We start from the raw sequence: 19,280 nt of genomic DNA, 5'->3' as shown, positions 1-19,280 counted from the left end.
TAATGCAAAAATTCTGAAAGAAATCAGCGGAATTGTCCTTTAAGGCACATCAATGTTTATCCACCAGAGTAATGCATTGCTCTGGTAAAGAACATAAATGAATTAGTGATACAGAAGCGAGTGTTTGTATAAATGAACGCACTCCTGTAGCACTCACAGATACTCTCTCTGTTGGTTGTGGTGCTGATCTCGGCTCTCCAGGCTGCGCTCCAGCAGGGCCCGGTTTTCTTTGGCCAGAGTCTGGTTCTGCTCCACCAAGTGCCTGTTCTCCTCCTCCATATTTCCCTTCAACTGAGTAAGAAGCTAACACACATATACACACACACATTCATCCTTAAAAAAATGGCATGCATTTACATGCACATAATTATCATTATAATGTGCATAATATCCTGGTTTTATTAACATAATGCACGTTATAATCTATGAGTCATTTTTAATGCCCTGTTCCTCACACCTGTCACTGCTATTAATCACAAAACTATATGTAGCCATACACATTGCTGAAACTGACCTCTGAGTTATAAGAATCTCTAAAACAATCTAGAACTGTGCAGCATATTTGCACTATGTAAACTGCCACTGTATCAAAGAACAGCCGTTTTGTGTGCTGTCCAGTCAGACCTGGTACTGGCTGTTGAGACGGACATTGTTGAGGTCGAGCTGTTGGTTCTGTTCCTTCAGCGTGTTGAGGTTACCCTCCAATCTGGTCCGCTCCAGCTGGGCTGAGCTCATCTCGCCACGCAAAACCGAAACCTGGGCCATCAACTCTGACTGCACCTGGATCCACTCCTTCTGCAGGTTCACATACCTGAGAGTGATTAGAGCCATAAGTCAATCAGCAGATCAATCGACCCATCTACTGTCCAAATAAAAGGCAGAATTTGTCAGTCATGTAGGTTTTTAGAAAACATGCCATGTCAGGCCTGGCGTTAGAGGAGCAATGCCCCACTGACCAATCATCATGTTCCAATAAACCCACTATGAGACTGAGCTGTAGGTAGGACCACTGACATACAGATCTACCATTGATATTTCACCCCATATGTTTTCTTCACTGCTAGTGGACACACCCACCCAGATGCCTCAGCCCACTTTCCAAATATGCCACTCATGATTTAGTTCTGCCGCCATGCCTGTTCAACATACAGTGCCTGAAAGTGGAAGTATTCAACCCTCTAACCAAACCTCAAAAGTTTTCAGCATTTTCTGGATTACTTTTGTAGCTTTGTTCTTGAGTCTTCTTGCACCTTTTCTGCAGCTTCAGGGCCTGATCAATGATCCTTAAAGAGAGTGATTTTCAAATCTAGAAATGTGGCAGTTCCTTTAATAATTAGAGAAGCAATTGTTAAGGATTTTTTCATCTGTGGAAGCTTGGAGCTACTAGAGCACAAGGGTTTGAAAACTTAGCACACTTCAGTTCTCCATTTTCTTTAAAATATCTGCAGACAAATGTCTTATTTTGTCTTTTAAAATTTAACGTTAGGATATATGAGTTCAAAAATATGTGTAAAGTATCATTTGTAAATAAAAAAAGAAATAACTTTCTGAATACTACGTTAGTTTGTCAATAACTTTCGGAGAACTAAATACTTCTGCAAGACATCATATGCTGTCATTACTGATCATCAATAAATCCAACGGCCAACAAAAAAAATCTATTTACCAACAGTACAGCAGGGTTTGTGCTTTAACAGTCTAGTTGTGTAGCTTTGTTTCAACAATGGTTACCCAGCACAAAGCCACAAGAGGAGGAACTGGGCCATGACTCAGTTTCCAGTGACAGGAAACTCCCCCAGCCTCCACTCCGCAGGCCTTTGAGCTGCTAACCTGGGTTATGGGTTTTCTCTGTGGCTATTTACATCACTTCCTGTCTTTTTGTCCTCTTGGTAACAGAACAACTACACGCTGCACTGGGTTCATTAATGACTTCAGACTTGCCTCTCATTCTCCATTTTCAGCCTTTCCAGCTCTTTCTCTCTCTCCACCTGCTGCTGCATGGCTCTCTCCATCCTCTCTCTCTCTGCTTGTATCGCTCTGTCTGCCTCCTCCAGCTGAGCTTTGCTCTCCATCAGCTCTTTATGCCTGGACATGGACAGTGCAATTAAACAGACATAAAGGGACAGAACATTACAAACGCACATTCCATATTCATGAATATTCATGCATTTTCATTTCGCTGACTGCTTCAACGGGTGTGATGATGGAACTACCAGTATAAACAGCCTGGGTAGTGAATTCATTCATGCATTTTTTATAAAAGTTTTTGTGCTCATTTGTTCTGTAAGGGTTTTCTCCTCATTTGTCATACTGCATTTACATATTCTCTAAATGTATATGAAAACCAAATTGGATCTTCCTGATTGCTACTATGTTAGGTAACACTGTACCAAGAACCAGTATGCTACCTCAGCTTGGTCATCTCTAGACACTGTTCGGAAGTTTCTGAACAAGTGCATGCATATACTCATTATGAAAAAGGCGTGTGATTCAAAAGATTTTCAGCATATGTAGCAGCTACAGTTGAGCTCTCCACTACCGCAGAAGAGCCACACCCGCCACCCTGCCCTCTCTATGGAGACAGCCAAAATCAACACACAGAAAACAAGCTGTTCTTCACAGAGGAATCAATGATGGGGTAAAACACATCATGTAAAGACTGGATTAAGGAGTTATTTGTTTTATATTTCTCCCAGTCTTTCAAAGAGCATAGAGAAACTATTTTGGACTGAATTAGAAAAAATTGTAAAATATGTCTCCTTTAAAGAGTTTATTTTTTTTGAGGGTTTATATAATTCCCTCAACCTCAGGTGGCTCTGTGGGCATTTCCCCTTTACACAGTGAGCCTTACCTGGCCTCCAGTTCTTTGTATTGACCCTCTAAACTTCGACTGCTGCTCTTTAGCTGACTGTGTTTGGCCAATAGCTCCTCTAGCTCCGCCTCCTGCCTCTGCTGCAGAGCTGTCAGTCTCTCATGGTCCCGTCTTAAAGCCTCAGAACGCACTGCTGACTCCTCCCTCTCCTTCTGCCATACCTTAGACTCCGCCTCTAGAGTGGCACAGCGCACCTCACTCTCTCTGCACCGTGTCAACATTGAGGCATGCTGGGAGCTTAGGGAAGCCTGCTCCACCTAAAGAGAAAGACAGGCAGAGACTCAATCAGGAATTATATACAATCATCCAGTTCAATGTCTATGTCTTCAATGGAAAGACCATTTAATTGGTATCTACAGAAATATCTGTACATATCAATTAACAGAGATATCTGTAAAATCTGTTTTTACTCTCATGTAATTCTCATTACTAGAAACAAATAAAAAGTTAAGGCTATGTACACACCCACACACACACATGCACACACTCTAACACACACACGCAAAGGCACCTGTAGTTTGGTGTTGAGCTCCTGTAGTTTGGTGCAGTTCTCCTGCAGGCAGATGGAGTGGTGCTGCAGCGTCTTCAGCTGTTCTCGCAGCTGATCACAGGTGGCCTGACACTGGTCCAGCTGTGAAAGCAACACTTCCCGCTCCCGTTTCAGCACTGCATTCTACGATACAATGCATGGACAAACATCACCATTGTCAGTTCTGAACATGATAATTAGCCTAGATATACCTAGCGTAGATTAAAGTTGCTCCCTCTAGGTTGCAGCATTCTTGGTTGGCTGAGATTCTGTTAGTCAGCTAACATCATTCATTTACTGGATTTGTTCACAAGATAACTACAGTTGAAATTGTGGATATTTCTGCAAATGGAAGTTTGGACCATGTGAGCCTCCATTTAAGTTTTGAGCATTTAGGCATCATTCTGCTTTACTGAATGTTTACAGACATTGTTTGTAGAGACAACTCTGCCCCCATGCTAGAGACTGGGGTTCCATCCACTGTCTTGGTAAGCACCCTACGCTATACTTGTAAGACTCCATGGGCAAGACTCCTAATACTACCTTTGCCTATCCCTGTAAAAATAAATAAATAAATTAAAACAATTGTAATGGTCTCTTTAAATGCCATAAATGAGTCATGCCCATAACATTTGATCAGGGTTGCCCAAACTTTGCCCTACGACCGTATGCAGTTATACAGTTATGACAGACTTTCCTAATTAGCATATGCTGATCTCATGCTGTTTTTTGACATAAGCAAGATCATACACAGACACACAGACACAAACCTCTTTCTCCAAGTATATCAGTCTCTCACTGACAGGCTCTTGTCTCTCTCTGCTTGTATCAGCACTCTGAAGTTTGTCCACAGGGGTCTTTGTGTCTTCTGAGGTACAGAGAGAGATTTGGCTGCCTGAGATCTGACTCACAGGGCTGATATTCACCTCCTCACGACTTTCTGTCTGTACTGGAGACTGCCTGTTTGGCTGTGAATCTTCCATCGCCCCTGAGTCTGAATCAGAGGCAGAGGCAGTAATCTTTGACTCTGCTTTTGGGAGCTCGGTTTGCAGCTGAAGTTGTGTGGTGGCCGTTTTAAGCTTGGCATCCAACTCTTCAATAGACTGATTCAGCTGGGAAACCTCATTGGACAGCTTCTGAGAGTGAACTCTCTCGTTGGATAGCTCCTAAAATTTTCAGAGGAGAGCAGAAGAAAGAGATCTAAAACTTTTACTTACACTCTTAAACATAAAAGTTTCTAAATGGTTCTTGGCTTGGATGTACAGTTTTAGAAAAAAATAATTAGTATAGAACTTTTACATTATGTTTAGATTTGTTTAACTTTAAAAAAGGATCTTGCACATCTCATTTATAAAAACAATCTACGGAGAGGTTATTTAGGAACCCAAGGGTGGTTCTTCTATGGCATTGTTTCATGGTTCTTTTAGGCACCCCTTCACTACACACCTGTGTTAGAGAGGTGATCTGTGTGTTGCTCTCAGCGTTCAGGTCATTTAGTCGCTGGTTCTCCTTCTGCAGCTCCTCTAGTTGAGAGCAGGTCTCTTTAAGCTGGGCGAGTTCCTGACACACTCGTCTACAGAAACATGAGGTGAAGGAGTCAATATTTAACATTTCACCAGTACAGCAGTGCACTGAGCCCCTTAGCTGTTTCACTGAGCCACTGTATATGCACATAATTACTACTCTTCGTAAGAAGTCTGAGAATACATTTGAATGTACAGAATGTGCAACTGGGACTAAAACAGCAGTTGTTATTACCAATTTGCAAGATTTTACTGGTTCATGTTCAGTAAGGTTTAAAACTGTAAAACATTCAGACTTGGGTAACTTTCACTGAGTAGGCAGCTCAGCTGATATGAGGCCTTTTAAAGTCTGTCAGTAGTGAACATGGCACTTGAGTCTGTACTAGAGCTTGATTATATAGTCACTACAATAACATTCTCCATTTTGTTTGATGCTGCTCATTACTGACAATCACTATGCATTTCCTAATCCTCAAATTTGGAATCCTAAAGAAAAAAAGGCTTATTATGGGGTAATATACAAAAAATAGTTAAAAACAGTACATATTTGTAAATATCTAACTAGCTAACTCTCCCAACTATCCTGCTGGACTCTGCTGTTAGAAGTGAATGGCTAGACTTCTTCCCTATCCTCATCTAGCAAATAAAAGGCACAAATTGCTCCTGTGTGTAGAGAACAGTAGGGTACAATCACTTAATCAAATATACAGGAAATTTGCATTATCAAACTTAAAAAAAAAGGTGTTTTTTTTTATTGTAATTTTATTGCCCAGGTCTACTCTGTACCTGTGCTGGAGCTCCAGGCTGCAGGCCCTCTGGTTGCCGTGCTCCAGGGCCGAGGTGGTGCTCTCCAGCTGCTGTCTGAGCCTGGCCATCTCTCTCTCTCTCTGCCTCTGTTCACGCCGTTGGCTGTCCAGCTCAGACTGACATGCTTCCTTCTCCTGCTCCAATCGCGTGACCTCCAACACTGCCTGATCCCGCCCCTTGCTTAGAGACTCCAACTCAACACCAGACTCCCTCAGCTCAGCCTCTAATTCCTCTTCCCTTCGTCGGGATGATTCTAAGCTCCGTCCTAAACGTTCAAGCTCCGCTTTAAGAGTCTGATTGGTCAACTCCAGCTGATCGGCCTTTATGATGACGAAATTAAACAACAATTGAATGATTTTAAAGTTATTGCGTGTCACTTTTCATTTTCATAATTAAGATGAGTTTGTTATTTTACTTTTACAGAATAATTGATATTATTCATCTTCCAGTATTTATTACTTCCAGTCAGCTTGTTTATTTAGCATTCATTTGGATAGAACAACTTGTAGTATAATTCAGTGTACAAATCCAATACAACTGATATTTATTCTTCCACAGTATAATTGTCTTGCTTTTAGATATAAAACTTTTTAAGCACATAATTTAGGTTGAAAATACTGGCTGAAACTTTAATGGTGAGTAATTTCACCTTGCGTAATGCAGCCCTGAGAGAATCTATGGTAGCCTTGAGGGTTTCTCTCTCTCTCTCAAGTGTAGCTCTCTCGCCTTCTAGCTGAGGAATTACTGCTGCCTCCATCTTCTGCAGCTCCAGCTGACTACGCAGACGCATCAGCTCCTCCTCCTGGTGCATTGATTCACACTGCAAAATCTAGCATACACACAGAAGCACAGTTAAACAAGTACAGATTTTTTTTACGTCACTCTCCATACACTTTTGATCTGATCTGTTCAATGATTATCACTCCTTCCTTGCTGACTTTTAATACATTTACACAATTTTTCCTGATATAGTGAATCAGCCATGTCATGTATGGCAGGGAGACGCAGGAAGTGTGGGTGCTGAGGGGGCTGCAGCACCCTCTGATTTCAAGATTGCAACTGTAATAACAACATATTCTGACCTTTATCATTTAAGCACAGTAAAGATCCATGTATGCTGTTTTAGAGTGTAGTTTCCTATCTGCAGGAGCCCTGCATTGTTTAAAAAACAATGTATTTTCTTTACAGCAAGTCATAAACAGCTGGCTGCTGGCTGAGAGAAAGTGTATGCAGAGTTATAGGCCCGTTCTGAGGCCTAAATCAGCCTAATGTTGTTTTTAAACTTTAAAAAATAATAATCTATTGTAATAATGTTTTATCAGTTTTTTATATATCACGGTCGGAGGCCTTGCAGTGTTAAATTTCACCATGAGACTGTTGGCATGAAATTATCAGTTACCGTGCCACACATCAACAATTTGACTGGCTGCTGAGTTTGTCCAGAATGAGAGAGCAAAGAGAGGATGTACATCAGTGGTCTGATGTGTCAGTTATATGTATATATTGTGTATATATCTTTTGCCACATTTTAGCCCTGTATGACATGACCTGTTTGATGTAAACTAGCAAAAATTATAAAAATAATAACAACATAAAATGAAAAAAGGCAAATCATTTTGCATGTCGTCATCAGTCATGTCACATATACGCTGCTTAAAAGTCTACATACAGGCTGCTTACAAGTTCACATACACGCTGCTTAAAATTTCAGCACCCCCAACTTCCAACACCTTCCCGCATCCCTAATGTTTGGTGTCCAAAATTTGCTTATTTCATTTTGCTCTGGAGTTACAAAGCTTGTAAGCAGCAGCAGCTTATCATCACACATTTACCTCAAACATGCTGAGTTGTTAAAGGGGCATTCCAGCCTAAAATGTATTAGTTTATTTGTCATGTTATGTAATATTCTGTAATGCAGGACTATATCCTTCACTCTCATTGGTTTATCAGAATTCAGAATCTTGCATCCTTTGTGTTTTGTCAATCAGTGTTGTCTCACTATAATACCCTGCATGCATTATGCAAATACATCATTCAGCCACTGGGAATCCCCCCACTGCAAGAAGCCTGGACTACTAACATAGCAACTAGTTAGCTCTCAGGTGTCTTTCTGAATTAGTCAGCTAGCAGGAAAATTCCAAACAGCCCACCCCCAAATATCCTTCCCAAAGCCTCTGTAGTTTGTCAATGGTTCCTCTTACGTTCAAGATAAATCATCAGGACGAGGTTCTCCTAGTCTTTGAACTGGAAAATCCTGTTCTACAGACTAATGTGGTGACGCTGTAGGAGGCGAGTAGGCATGTTCACAACATATGAAGCAATGGTTACATTTTTCATTTTATTTTTGACCACTTTTATAGGTAACAGCAATGAAAGTTATCTTATACTGCTAAACTAAAAAAGCAAACATCGAACACTAAACATATCTAGGATTCGGGGTTGAGTAATTATCAGCCTAACCGATAATCGGAGCCAATTTTCAACATTTTCTGATTATTGGAATCAGAAATTGAACTTGTTTCCTTGCTGATAAAAGCATTTTTGTTATATATGCGCCTGTCGAACTGTCCCAAATGTCCCATTCACAGCCTTACTGGATTGCTTGAAATGTGAATGATGCATCGAGTACACCACTTCTGTAGTCTGTACATAATTATAATGTAAACACAGATAATTTTAAGGTAGACTGAGCAATTAGTTACATAAATATAAAACAAGAGAAAAAATAAAATTGTATTGGATATAAAGACACATTGCGTGTAATTTATATGTAAGCACAACAAAAAGTGCATTGTCACAAAGTATACAAAATGCATACTGATACTGGACATTGGAATTTTTTTTTTCTCGTTTTACTGAATTTTTCATTTTACTAAATGTAGGCAAATGTATGTATTGAGAAGCTGTTATTGTCATTCCTGTTGTGATTTGGCAAAAGACTGAAAAGAGCTATGTAAGTTATTTATTTTTATGTATTTAATTACTTTAAAATGTTGTTAAGTTGTTTTTCTGCAACTTTTATACTCTCTAAAGCTCAAAACACTTTATTTTATGTTCTAATATTAAAAATTATGTTCATTTAATGTAAATTGTGAGGAAGAGTTGAATTCTTGTAAATTGTCACACTACAAACATCAAATTTATGGCAAATACCAGTTAATGGTGTCCTTGATTACTAATAATCGATATCAGTATTGGCCCTGAAAAAAAAACATATTGGTTGACCCCTATCAAGGACAACATGGAGTAAGGGGAATATTAGGTAAATTAGATTTTTGGCTGAATTGTTGCTTTAATTGACTGAAAACAAGTCTTTGCATTTTTCAGTGGCTACAATCAAACAGTCTTTGTCACTGATTATCTAGGATCCTTAAGAGAAATGTAATACCTCTATCCGTTTCCTGGCTTCTGTCAGGTTCTCTGATGCTTTCCTCAGTCTCTGGCTCTCAGCCTCCAAAAGAAGCATCTTCTGCTCGGCCTCCTGGGTCTTCTTGGTCTGCTCCCCAAGTTTAGAGCGCAGCTCCTGAACCAGAGCTGCCTGCTGGTCTGCCTCCTCCATGGCCAGCTGGAGCTGAGTGGACAGAGTCAGGATTTCCTCTCTGAGCTTCTCCTCCATCTCTCTCACCTCTTCTTGTTTTTCTGCTTGCGTGGGTTGCTGGACATCTGTCTTGCTTTGGTCCTTTGCTGACTTGTCTTCCGTTTTCTCTTTTCTTCTCTCCATCTCTTTCTCTCCCTCTGCTTCTCCTCTTTCTTTCGTTCCCATTGCATTGTCGGCCTCCTCTTTTCTCTCTCTGAGTCGGACCTCCTCGCCTTCTCCCTCCTCTCTCCTCAGTCTCTTCATGTCTTCTTTTCTCTTGTCTGCTCTGTGTGCCACCTCTTCTTTTGCCATGTCTTTTCCTTCACACTCTCCTCTCAGAATCACTCTCTTCACCTCTTCGACGGACCTCTCTTTATCTCTCTCCTTCTCTTGGAGTCTCTGGATTTTCATCAGCTCTTCAAGGCTTGTCTTCAGACTGGCGTTTTCATTCTTTAGGTTCTGAAACTGACAGTTGAGAAAAGCTTTGAAAGGAGCTGCTTTCTCAACTGGGACTGCAGCCCAGAAGCAGCAGATCAAACACAATGAAAACAAGTGTGCAGCGTGTGCAGTCTGTGTATTGTTTGTAGAAACTGTCTGTGTGTGTGTGTGTGAGAGAGAGAGAGAGAAAGAGAGAGAGAGTGGTTTTAAGTGTTTCACCTCTCTGAGTGTGTTCTGGTGCTCTTCCTGCAGCTGTGTGAGTCTTTCTGTCTGTCTCTGCAGAGCCTCCTTCACCTCAGGGGAGTTAGCCTGTAGTGTTACCAACATAAAACAGCATCTCATATCACATCACTCATTCACTCCAAGGACCAACTAGTGGTTATTTAAAAAAAGATCCACTGAAAGCCAGGTACTAAGTTCAGATTTTCTTTCGTTTTAGTTTGCTTTGTTAGTTTTGCCCTGTAGCTATGATGCTAACGTAGCTAATAAGCAATAGAAGTTAATACCAACTGTCAGTGTCTGGTGTAATTAGGGTGCATCACACAAAATGTGATCATTTCAACTTTACTTATTATTATTATTTCAACACTACCTTATATCAAGCAGTACTTGCAACCCTAGACAAAAAAACAAAGGGCACTTAAATATATTTTAATTTCCACACCGAACAAATCATCTATTATCTTTTATGAGCCTTAGCTCCTTAATCCTCCCACTGAAGACACTGCAGGTGCACTGACCTTGAGGATATGCCAACCTTTTCTCATCATAGTCAAGGCCTGTAAATATGTAACCTTAGTCACTGGTTTATCTCATGCATCTTTCCACTGTCAAATCTAAATGCTTTTGTTTAATGGCTCATTTCTTTCATCATAATGAATCATATTTATTGTAATTATGTAATTTTGCTATCCAGTGCAGCTTAGAGGTCGCTCATTGTAATCTTGGTTCTTCTCAGTGCTGTTTTTCCTACAACTGCAACCCTCTGCGACACTCATTAATTGGCTTGGACTTGGATTTCAATAAAGCTGCAATGTCTGTTGTAAAAAGAGCTAAACAAATAAATAAGGATTTGAATTTTAAATCTGATTCAGCAGTCACAGAGTGACAAAACTACTTTATGAGCATTTAGGATTAATCTGGTCCTGTAGCTCATCACCATCATTTTTAGAATGTTATTTCAGAACAGTGCAAGTGTGGCAACTCATATATAATACTCTTTCAGTATTAACAGCTGGAGCGTTTTTTAAATATATCATCCATTTGGGGGCAGACGATGGCAGACAACCTTAAACCTTCAATTACAGCTCTCTCTGTAATTTAAATTTGGGCACTGGTAGTTTCTGAATAGGCTTTATATTGAAAGGCTGTTATCTCAGACAGCTTTGACACCAGAGTTTTAACCTCTCACCTCCTGCTCAGCCTGTAAGCGCTCCAGTCGTCTCCTCAGTTCTGCATTTTCATTTTCAGCTCCTAGAAGTCTCAATGAGGATGCCTCATCCACCTCTACACTCAGAGGCTTGAGTTTCACTTCTGAAAGAGAGAGCGAGAGAAAGGACAAGAGGGAGGAGAGAGAATTATGGGAGTAGAAATAGAGACGTATTAGGAGCAAGGACAAAAAAATCAGGCTAATTTCAGAAAATCTAATACAGAGTATGAAGTCATGGCATGAAATCAAACAGTGACAGGGTAGCTAAGTGTCATGCACTGTATATTCACCAGAGGTCTGAGGACTCTTGAACTCTTGAAGCTCTTCATCAGACTCCAGCTCTGATTGGGAGACACGAGGATGAGTCACACTCCGAGTGACATCAGCAGCATGAGAGTGGCGCTTCAGTTCCACCTGCAGACTCATATTCATCTCCAACAACTCATCCACCCTCTGCCTCTCCACATCCCGCTCCTACACAATACGTACACGTACATACACCCACAGGATAAGGCTTCCTGCTTCCTACACTGAAAAAACTGCTGCTTTGAATGTAGTTGAGTCAAATATCTACATTGGCTCTACATTAATTAAATATATTGCACCAACACAATTTCTCTCTTTCATGTTGCTTATTTCTGACAATAACTGCGTTGATGTAATGTGGAACCAAAGTACACATCTGAATCAAGTACACTCAAAGCAACATTTTTCTTGGTGTAGCTACTTTTGGTACAAGCTACTTTATTATTATGCGTGCCATTTACTGATTACTATATTAAATTGCTCTATTTAGTGTACAGCTGATCAAAAGCCATCAAGGACAACAGAGCTTTTCTAAGGTGCTCTCGTACCCCCTCCATATCCATGAGTTTCTGTCGAAGCAGAAGATTATCCTTCTCCAGCTCCCGTAGAGCAGAGCAGCGTGCCCGTGCATCAGCCAGCTGCTCCTCCAGCAAAGCCTTATTTTCCTGCAGCGAGGCGCAATACTGCTGCTGCTCCTGCAGGGGGATACAAAGAGATTTAGTCACGCTGTAGCTATTAAAAGCTAATGCCTTGTTTCTTGTAGCAATTTCCTACTGGTTTAAAGAAAAATTATGTTAAAAGAGTAGTTTGGTGCAAAATCAAATTGACACAAATTTCCCCTTCTCATCAAATATAAGCCTGGATGCTTAGTGTCTGAAGTCTTTAGTTTTGCACTGGACCTATGATGCTAACACCCTACGACTGCCAATAAAAATAGACAAATACTACTGATTTAACTGTACGCCATACTTCTGTCCTACCTTATAGATAACAGTATGTTGTGTAGTGTCAGTAACTACATAAGACTATTTGAGATTACTTAATAATTCTATGCAGTTTAAAAGATCAGTTCAGCAAAAAAAAATCACAATGTTCCTCTTATTCTGAATGTAATCTTAATCTGTGACTTGTTCGTAGTCCATATTTTAATTCTTTTGTTTAAAACTGGAGCTGCAAGGTTAAGGTTAGCTAATAACCTGGAGCTGCAAGGACAAAGATAGCTCATAAACACTAGAAATCAATAGTCACCTAGACAGTCCAAATTCTTTAAAAACATATCACCAAAATTTCTCTCAACCTGCTCAAACCACATCTAGGTCCTAATTAAGACCATGCAAAGTAGTCAAGATATTGTAGAACCAGGGATAGTGTTTACAAAAAAGTCATAAATTAGAGGACTAAGCTTGGATCAGATTCCTTTGCATTTATGACAGTCACTATGACAATAACTGATTCTAGCACTCCTAGTCCTGAGGTAGCTTTTTAATACAGACCCTGTTGTCTAAAAAGGCTGTCCAGAGCATTCAGCGTAATTTTTATAATTTATAGTAAGTCATATTGTGTCCTAAACCACATCGACAAGCATGTGCGACCTTAATTAAGATCTGATTGTGGTCTGAGAGAGGTTTTGGTGATTTATATTCACAAAAACAATTTAGGCTATTTGGCTGACTATAGAGTTCTAGTGTTTATTAGTAATGTTAGCATTGCAGCTCCAGTTCTAAAGAAGCAAATTTTAAACATGTCTTTAAACATGTCTTGGAAAATTGCATAAATTTGATTTTTCACCAAACTACTCCATTAGGTCAAGTGTGTGGTCATTTAGGCCAAAGTCTTTCTACTCAGTAGCAAACTTAATAACACCCCCCCCATTCAGCTATTTCCAGTCATACAAGACCAGGTACCTATTTTTTTTAATAGTAAGTGACTTATAACTCCATAACTGACTGCCACACTAACGGTTCAAAAACGTATCTGACACATATAAATCTGACAAAAATCACATAAACAGTTAAAAAAGCATTTGGCTCAAATAACACCAAAAAATATTGTTTTTCAGGTTGTTCCAGCTACTATCCATGTGCTTATGCATACCTATGCCTTTACGAAAAAGGCCCTTATAATTGAAGGGTGGGGCTTCTTGTAATACAGCCACCATGCTATCCCATTCATATTTCTACCAAAGAACTGTCTCTTCTAACGTCTCTGTGCATACCGTTTGCAAAATGCTGATCAGTAGAATATAAACTTTAATTATGTGCTATCTACGTTAAACATATACCTCCAGTGAAAAACTAAAGAAGCAAATGTGGCTGATTGACTGCACTGTATACATGTATATTTTTTTACTGAATTTTTATTATTTACGGTCTACTAAGCAAACGTTTGGTTTTCCTGACACAGATTAAGCTCAGAGCAAAGAAGAGAAGTGAGCAGTTTCAGTATAAACACCTGTATAACTCCAGCAAGTTATCAGCAGACATATTCTACTTTGAGTGTTACACACTAAACTGTTTCAGATCTGTCTACCTTCAGCTGAGTGCGATAGAGCTCCATGCTGCGCAGACGATGTGTGCACGTTTTCAGCTCCGTCTGCAGGTGCTCAGCTTTGGCTGCTCGCTCACGCAGACAGTCCAGCTCATCACGCAATCCCCGACTGACACGAACCTCACCCTGCAGGGCCCGGTTCTGACCAAACACATGAGATGGACACATAACACTAATAATATGAAACACCTAAATGAACAGTGACAGTAAAAGTAAGGCAGTTACTATAAATGTATTAGGCTGGCTTTACACGATGAACCTTTTACTGAACTAGGTGTATGTGGTGAGCTGCATGCAATGTAATTTTGGTGCAACTTGGCAGTTACACAAAGGAATTCAAAAGAAACCAAAGTCACATGCAACCCATGTGATTACTCCACTAGCTAGCCAAATTGGCAACTCATGTTTTTGACACATTGTATTGTTCTCTCTATATAAAGTGATCTGCGACGTTATTTACATTAGCATATTTCTATCATTTTTTTGACATTTTTTCCACCTGTCATTGTCATTTTTTAAAATGCCAGTGTCAGAAAGAAGGACAAGATTTCTACTATATATTTCTTCACTTCTATATGTTCTGTGTAGGTTAAGCCTCTAAAAATGAATTATTAAGAAGCCATTAGGGCTCCCGAGTGGCGCAACCATCTAAGCGTTGGCCCTATCATCAGGAGATCACGAGTTCGATCCCTGGTGATGCTACAGCCATCCGTAGCCGGGAGTCCGAGAGAGCACAATTGGTCTCGCTCTCTCTGGGTGGGTAGGATGGCCCCTCCTTCTCCCCCCATCACTCAGCACAATGCTAGTCAGCGCAGGCGTCTGTTAGCTCACGTAACAGATCTGGCGGTTGGCGCTTTCCTCCGAGCGCGTTCGGCTGTCCAGTGACGTTGCGTGAGCGGCAGTTCGAAAAGAAGCGGTGGCTGGTTTCACAGGTCTCGGAGGAAGCCTGTGTTAGCCTTCACCCTCCTAGCGTTGATAGTATTGTGTGATTGGGGGAGTCCTAACTAGCGGGTGGAATTGGAGACGACTAAATTGGGGAGAAAAATCGGGTAAAAATTGAAAAAAAAAAATAATAATAAAAAAAAGAAGCCATTAAGTTACAGTTGTAACTGATGCCTCGTTCATCCTGTCCTAGAAGAACTGCAAGTTCCCTGAGGATTGCATATAAGTCTTCCCCTCTGTATAATTTTCAGCATTTGGATCCCAAAGGAATCTGAGCTCTGTGTAAAATTAGGGGGCGTCAAGAGAGGAGAAGATGAATAATCTAGCTTTGTAGATAACAAAAACATCATGATAATGCAGAATAAACGATGGCACAAGCAGCAGATTAAACAGCTGTTACTTTTACCTGGCTAGTTAAACTAGCTGGTTGCAGAAATGTTAGCATCAAGAAACTCTTGTTTGTGTACTGTCATGGCTCAGGAAACTGACAAAATGAAAAATTACCAGCCTTGGAAAAGATCACAAGGACCTCTTATTCAATGTTTATTAATCGGGTGAAATCAGCAGTTTGATTATGTGATGATTATGTGAGTTGATACTTTACGTTATATTTAAACTTACATGAAATTTAGTTTCATGTAAGTTTCAAGCAATCAAAGTTGCTTGTTTGTTTCAGTGTGTGAAGCCAGCTTTACACAGGTTTTGCAACCTATATGAATCCAAACAGACAGGCAATTGATGTCCTAAAAATTATCAATAAGCTTAACATGAGACGTGAAAGTTTATCCCTATTACACACACCTCACATTGCAGTTTCTTTAGTTCCTCTTCCATAGTTTGTATTTCCTGCTTGTAGTCCAATATCTGATCTTCTCTGTCCTCCCTGAAAATAATTTCAGTATGTTAATACAGTGTTATGCTAATATATATGTTTATATAGTTTTGCTGCTAGCTACTTTTAGCTCCTTCTCAGTGGCGTATACCCCCACACATGCACACATACAAAGCTTAAAATAAACTTTTTCATTTGAAGTCACTGAGCTCGGCATAAACAGGCACATACACACACATACACACACACATAAACTCACAGTTCCTGTTTGAGTCTGCGTAATTTGGCTTTGCTATCTGCCAGCTGTACAGAAAGACTTTCTGGAGCGTTGTCCCAGAGGCTGGTAGGGGGCGCTGTGGGTGACGGAACAGACTCACGCTGAACACACAGTTCTGCTATCCTCTGTAAATCAAACAATGAGGTGCGTCAGAGACAGAGATTGAGCTCTGAACGTGATCAGGGATTCAGCCCTCCCTTCATGTTCATTAATCACAGTTTCAGGAAAAGGGATGTTTTCTCATCTTTCTATCTCACACTTGAAAATATTAAGATACTAGCATTAAGCCAGGGTAAAGATTTTTTTAAGGGTGACTTCCTACACTGTGACAGGATCCTTACTGCATTGTTGAAGAGGTCCCCCACCCCACCCCCTTTTTTATCTCATTCATTTTTCCAGAAGTGAATTTTATTTTATTATCTTATTATTGTCAATAAAATATTTTGACAGTATTATACTGTTAGGGCACTATGGAGATCAATTTGTGTTGGATGCAAGTGCCAAGTCACATACCAGGGTATGTATAAATAGTTGGCAAAACACCCATACATTTAAAGGTTAAGTAAAGCTTTGGATGGATTAAATTCCTCTATCAGCCAGTTTTCTCCACTGAAAAACCTACTTTTAATGCAGAGTTGGAACTAACGTACTTGACAATACATTTCACTGACGTTTTATGTATGTCTGTTTGATCCTGACCAGAAGTGAGGTTGTACAAATGTTATTCTTTAAATATGGTAGAAAAGAACCAGTCTAGGACCTGCTTAATGCCTAGTGTCTAGAATAATGGCTACTTTCCACTGACAATCCAAGACCATAAAAGAATTCTCTAGCATTTTTCACCCTAATCTCTATTTGCTGCTCCCACAGAATACAGACAAGTATACTAAGTGAGTTTGAGTTGATTGACGGTACAGAGGTTGCAAATTAGAATGAAAAACAGTGAGGTACTACTTTAATCTATGTGAAGGTATGTAAGGTTTTTCTCTCACCTCCAGATGTGTGTCTCTCTGAGCCAGGAGACTCTGGATCTGCCGGCCCAGAGAACCAAGCAGCACCTGCAGATCCACTCCATCCAACCCACACACCTCTCCGAACTGCAGGGGTAGGACTGCGCTGGGGTCCTGAGTCACCTGCAGTAGGACACATAACAGACCACCAGGTTAGCTGCTGTTTAACTTTAATTTTCTATGTACAGGCATAAAAGATTAAACAGTAATCACAAGTATTAGTGCATCTGCTGCCCTCTCTACATATCCCTACAGTGAGTCAAATCCCTGGAATCTTAGAATTGGATTGTTTTTGTTAAATATACAGATTTTATTGAATTTCCTAAAACAACAAACCAAAACAGCATAGAAGAGGGGAAAACATAGACTGGACAGTGGAATGTAGTCATCCGAAAATGCTGATCTATCATACATAGGCAAATATCAAGCAAAAGAAAACAAGTACATAAATTGTGGTAAAATATGACTGAGCCATGTTCCCTTATGATCCCTGCTTCTACCACAAATAAGAGTAGCCTTCTGGCATGTCACATCTTGTATCTTTGACAATTCAGCAGTGGTGAGTAAATACAGTGGTCAGTATTATGTTGAAAGCTATACAGAGCTACACTTTACACGTCGTAATTCGTGAAAATACAATAAACCTTTGAAAACAGAGAGTCTATAAAGGAGGGTCTTACTTTCTCAAAGAGACTTATCATCTCCCATTACTTTACTCTTAGTCTTTCTAATGGTAAAATCCTGTAGAATTCACCATACCATTGTGGGCCCGTAGGGGAGGCATTTGTCTTAGTCCACAACTTTAATATGACTTTATTAAACAAAAGGAGCAATTTATCGCAAACCTTATTCCAACTTTAAAAAAGCCTTTATTTAAAATGTGCTACTCTGGCAAATGAGAACGATTTTGCAAACTATTAGAAAACATCGTGCTTTACAAACCCTTACATTACTAGTTTATGGATATGCTGAATATTCTAAAATGATGCCTGCAATCCCAGTGTTACAAATATACTGTGATTCAGGTTATTGTGGCTAACTACAGCACAGTTCTTGGCATAACAGACCATATTCAAAGAACCATTTTGCGAGAAGGTTCCAGTGGATATGCAGACCAGAATTTGTTTGTGTTTTACATAAGCTTTTATGTGTCATGGTTCAAACAGTGTCCCAAAGCATGCCAGGAAAAAGCTAAAACACCATATGTTAATTCATAGCTACTGTGAAATGATGGATGTAATGATGAAACAACTCCAGAATGGGATACTGTCCAGGTGACACCATCACCAGAAAAATCATGGCTAATTGAGACAAAAAGATCATTAAGGCTAATCACTTGGCTTTAATTTCAAAATCAAATTGGTTTCTTATATTTATCTAATTGGCGTTAAAGGATTTTACGAACAAGGGGTCACTTGCTAAAATAACTGCATTGGTAACTCTATGAAAGCAGTCCAAAACAGAACTGCAAAACTCTGCTTGGTTGTGTTTTTTCAGGTATCAAGCAAAATATCACATGTATGGAAAACAACAGCCCACATAGTCTGTCTAAATGTGGCCTTTTGCGTAAATCCACACTCTGCCTGGAGACTGAAGCTTTAACTGGGCCTGTGATTTTGACCCAAACCCAAAATAGAGCCTGAGAACATTCTGTCCACAGCATCATCAATTCAAACCTGACAAAACTGTGCCTGACCTTGACCCAAACTCACTTAACCAACACCAACCAGAGATTAAATAATTACACTCCACACTCTTCATGATAGTGTCACTAAAGTTACTGTGTAGTGACAATAACAGCCATCAGATCATCAAACAAAATAAAAAATAGCCTGATAATCAGCTAAAATTACGCTTAAGTTCCACTTTAACTAGGAATTATTTCCTATTCATTAATTATTTCCCACCAACCTTTTTTGTACAAAGGATAAACAAAATCATTCAGATTGATGGTGATAGGAACCAGGGTTTACAGTCTATACTTCTGAATTAATTACATCTTAACAATTTAATTTTGCAGAAATGCTGAAAAATCAGTGCAATCCTCCTGAAAGACGATTCGGCAGTCTATGGCTTCAAACGACATCCCCAAAGATTTTGGCCTGGATAAACTTTAAATAATGCACCATGAACCTCACTGCCAACGATACAAGTAATTCTAGTGTGCTAGATTAAAAACTGCTTAAGCTCA

The 19,280-nt window shown here is 39.8% G+C and overlaps 1 protein-coding gene across 1 annotated transcript in view; it reads right to left on the bottom strand.

Annotated features, from left to right (window-relative positions):
* The window catches only part of ccdc88b (coiled-coil domain containing 88B), a 29,131-nt gene that overhangs the window by 5,245 nt on the left and 4,606 nt on the right, over positions 1–19,280 (bottom strand). Inside the window, exons 7-24 of the mRNA XM_036568461.1 lie at positions 17,072–17,212; positions 16,062–16,204; positions 15,772–15,853; positions 14,011–14,169; positions 12,030–12,176; positions 11,466–11,649; positions 11,158–11,279; positions 9,966–10,055; positions 9,120–9,773; positions 6,381–6,560; positions 5,711–6,051; positions 4,848–4,974; positions 4,172–4,567; positions 3,384–3,545; positions 2,852–3,129; positions 1,942–2,085; positions 625–811; positions 158–303 (exon numbers count right to left, since the gene is read on the bottom strand). Of these exons, the coding sequence (XP_036424354.1) occupies positions 158–303; positions 625–811; positions 1,942–2,085; positions 2,852–3,129; positions 3,384–3,545; positions 4,172–4,567; positions 4,848–4,974; positions 5,711–6,051; positions 6,381–6,560; positions 9,120–9,773; positions 9,966–10,055; positions 11,158–11,279; positions 11,466–11,649; positions 12,030–12,176; positions 14,011–14,169; positions 15,772–15,853; positions 16,062–16,204; positions 17,072–17,212 (3,683 nt within the window). The remainder of the gene's footprint in view (positions 1–157; positions 304–624; positions 812–1,941; positions 2,086–2,851; positions 3,130–3,383; positions 3,546–4,171; positions 4,568–4,847; positions 4,975–5,710; positions 6,052–6,380; positions 6,561–9,119; positions 9,774–9,965; positions 10,056–11,157; positions 11,280–11,465; positions 11,650–12,029; positions 12,177–14,010; positions 14,170–15,771; positions 15,854–16,061; positions 16,205–17,071; positions 17,213–19,280) is intronic.

This window comes from Colossoma macropomum, unplaced genomic scaffold, assembly GCF_904425465.1.
Source record: "Colossoma macropomum unplaced genomic scaffold, Colossoma_macropomum, whole genome shotgun sequence".
In the NCBI taxonomy this organism is placed as follows: Eukaryota; Metazoa; Chordata; class Actinopteri; order Characiformes; family Serrasalmidae; genus Colossoma; species Colossoma macropomum.
Note: the sequence above shows the minus strand (reverse complement) of the source record. Positions and strands in the feature narration are given on the sequence as shown.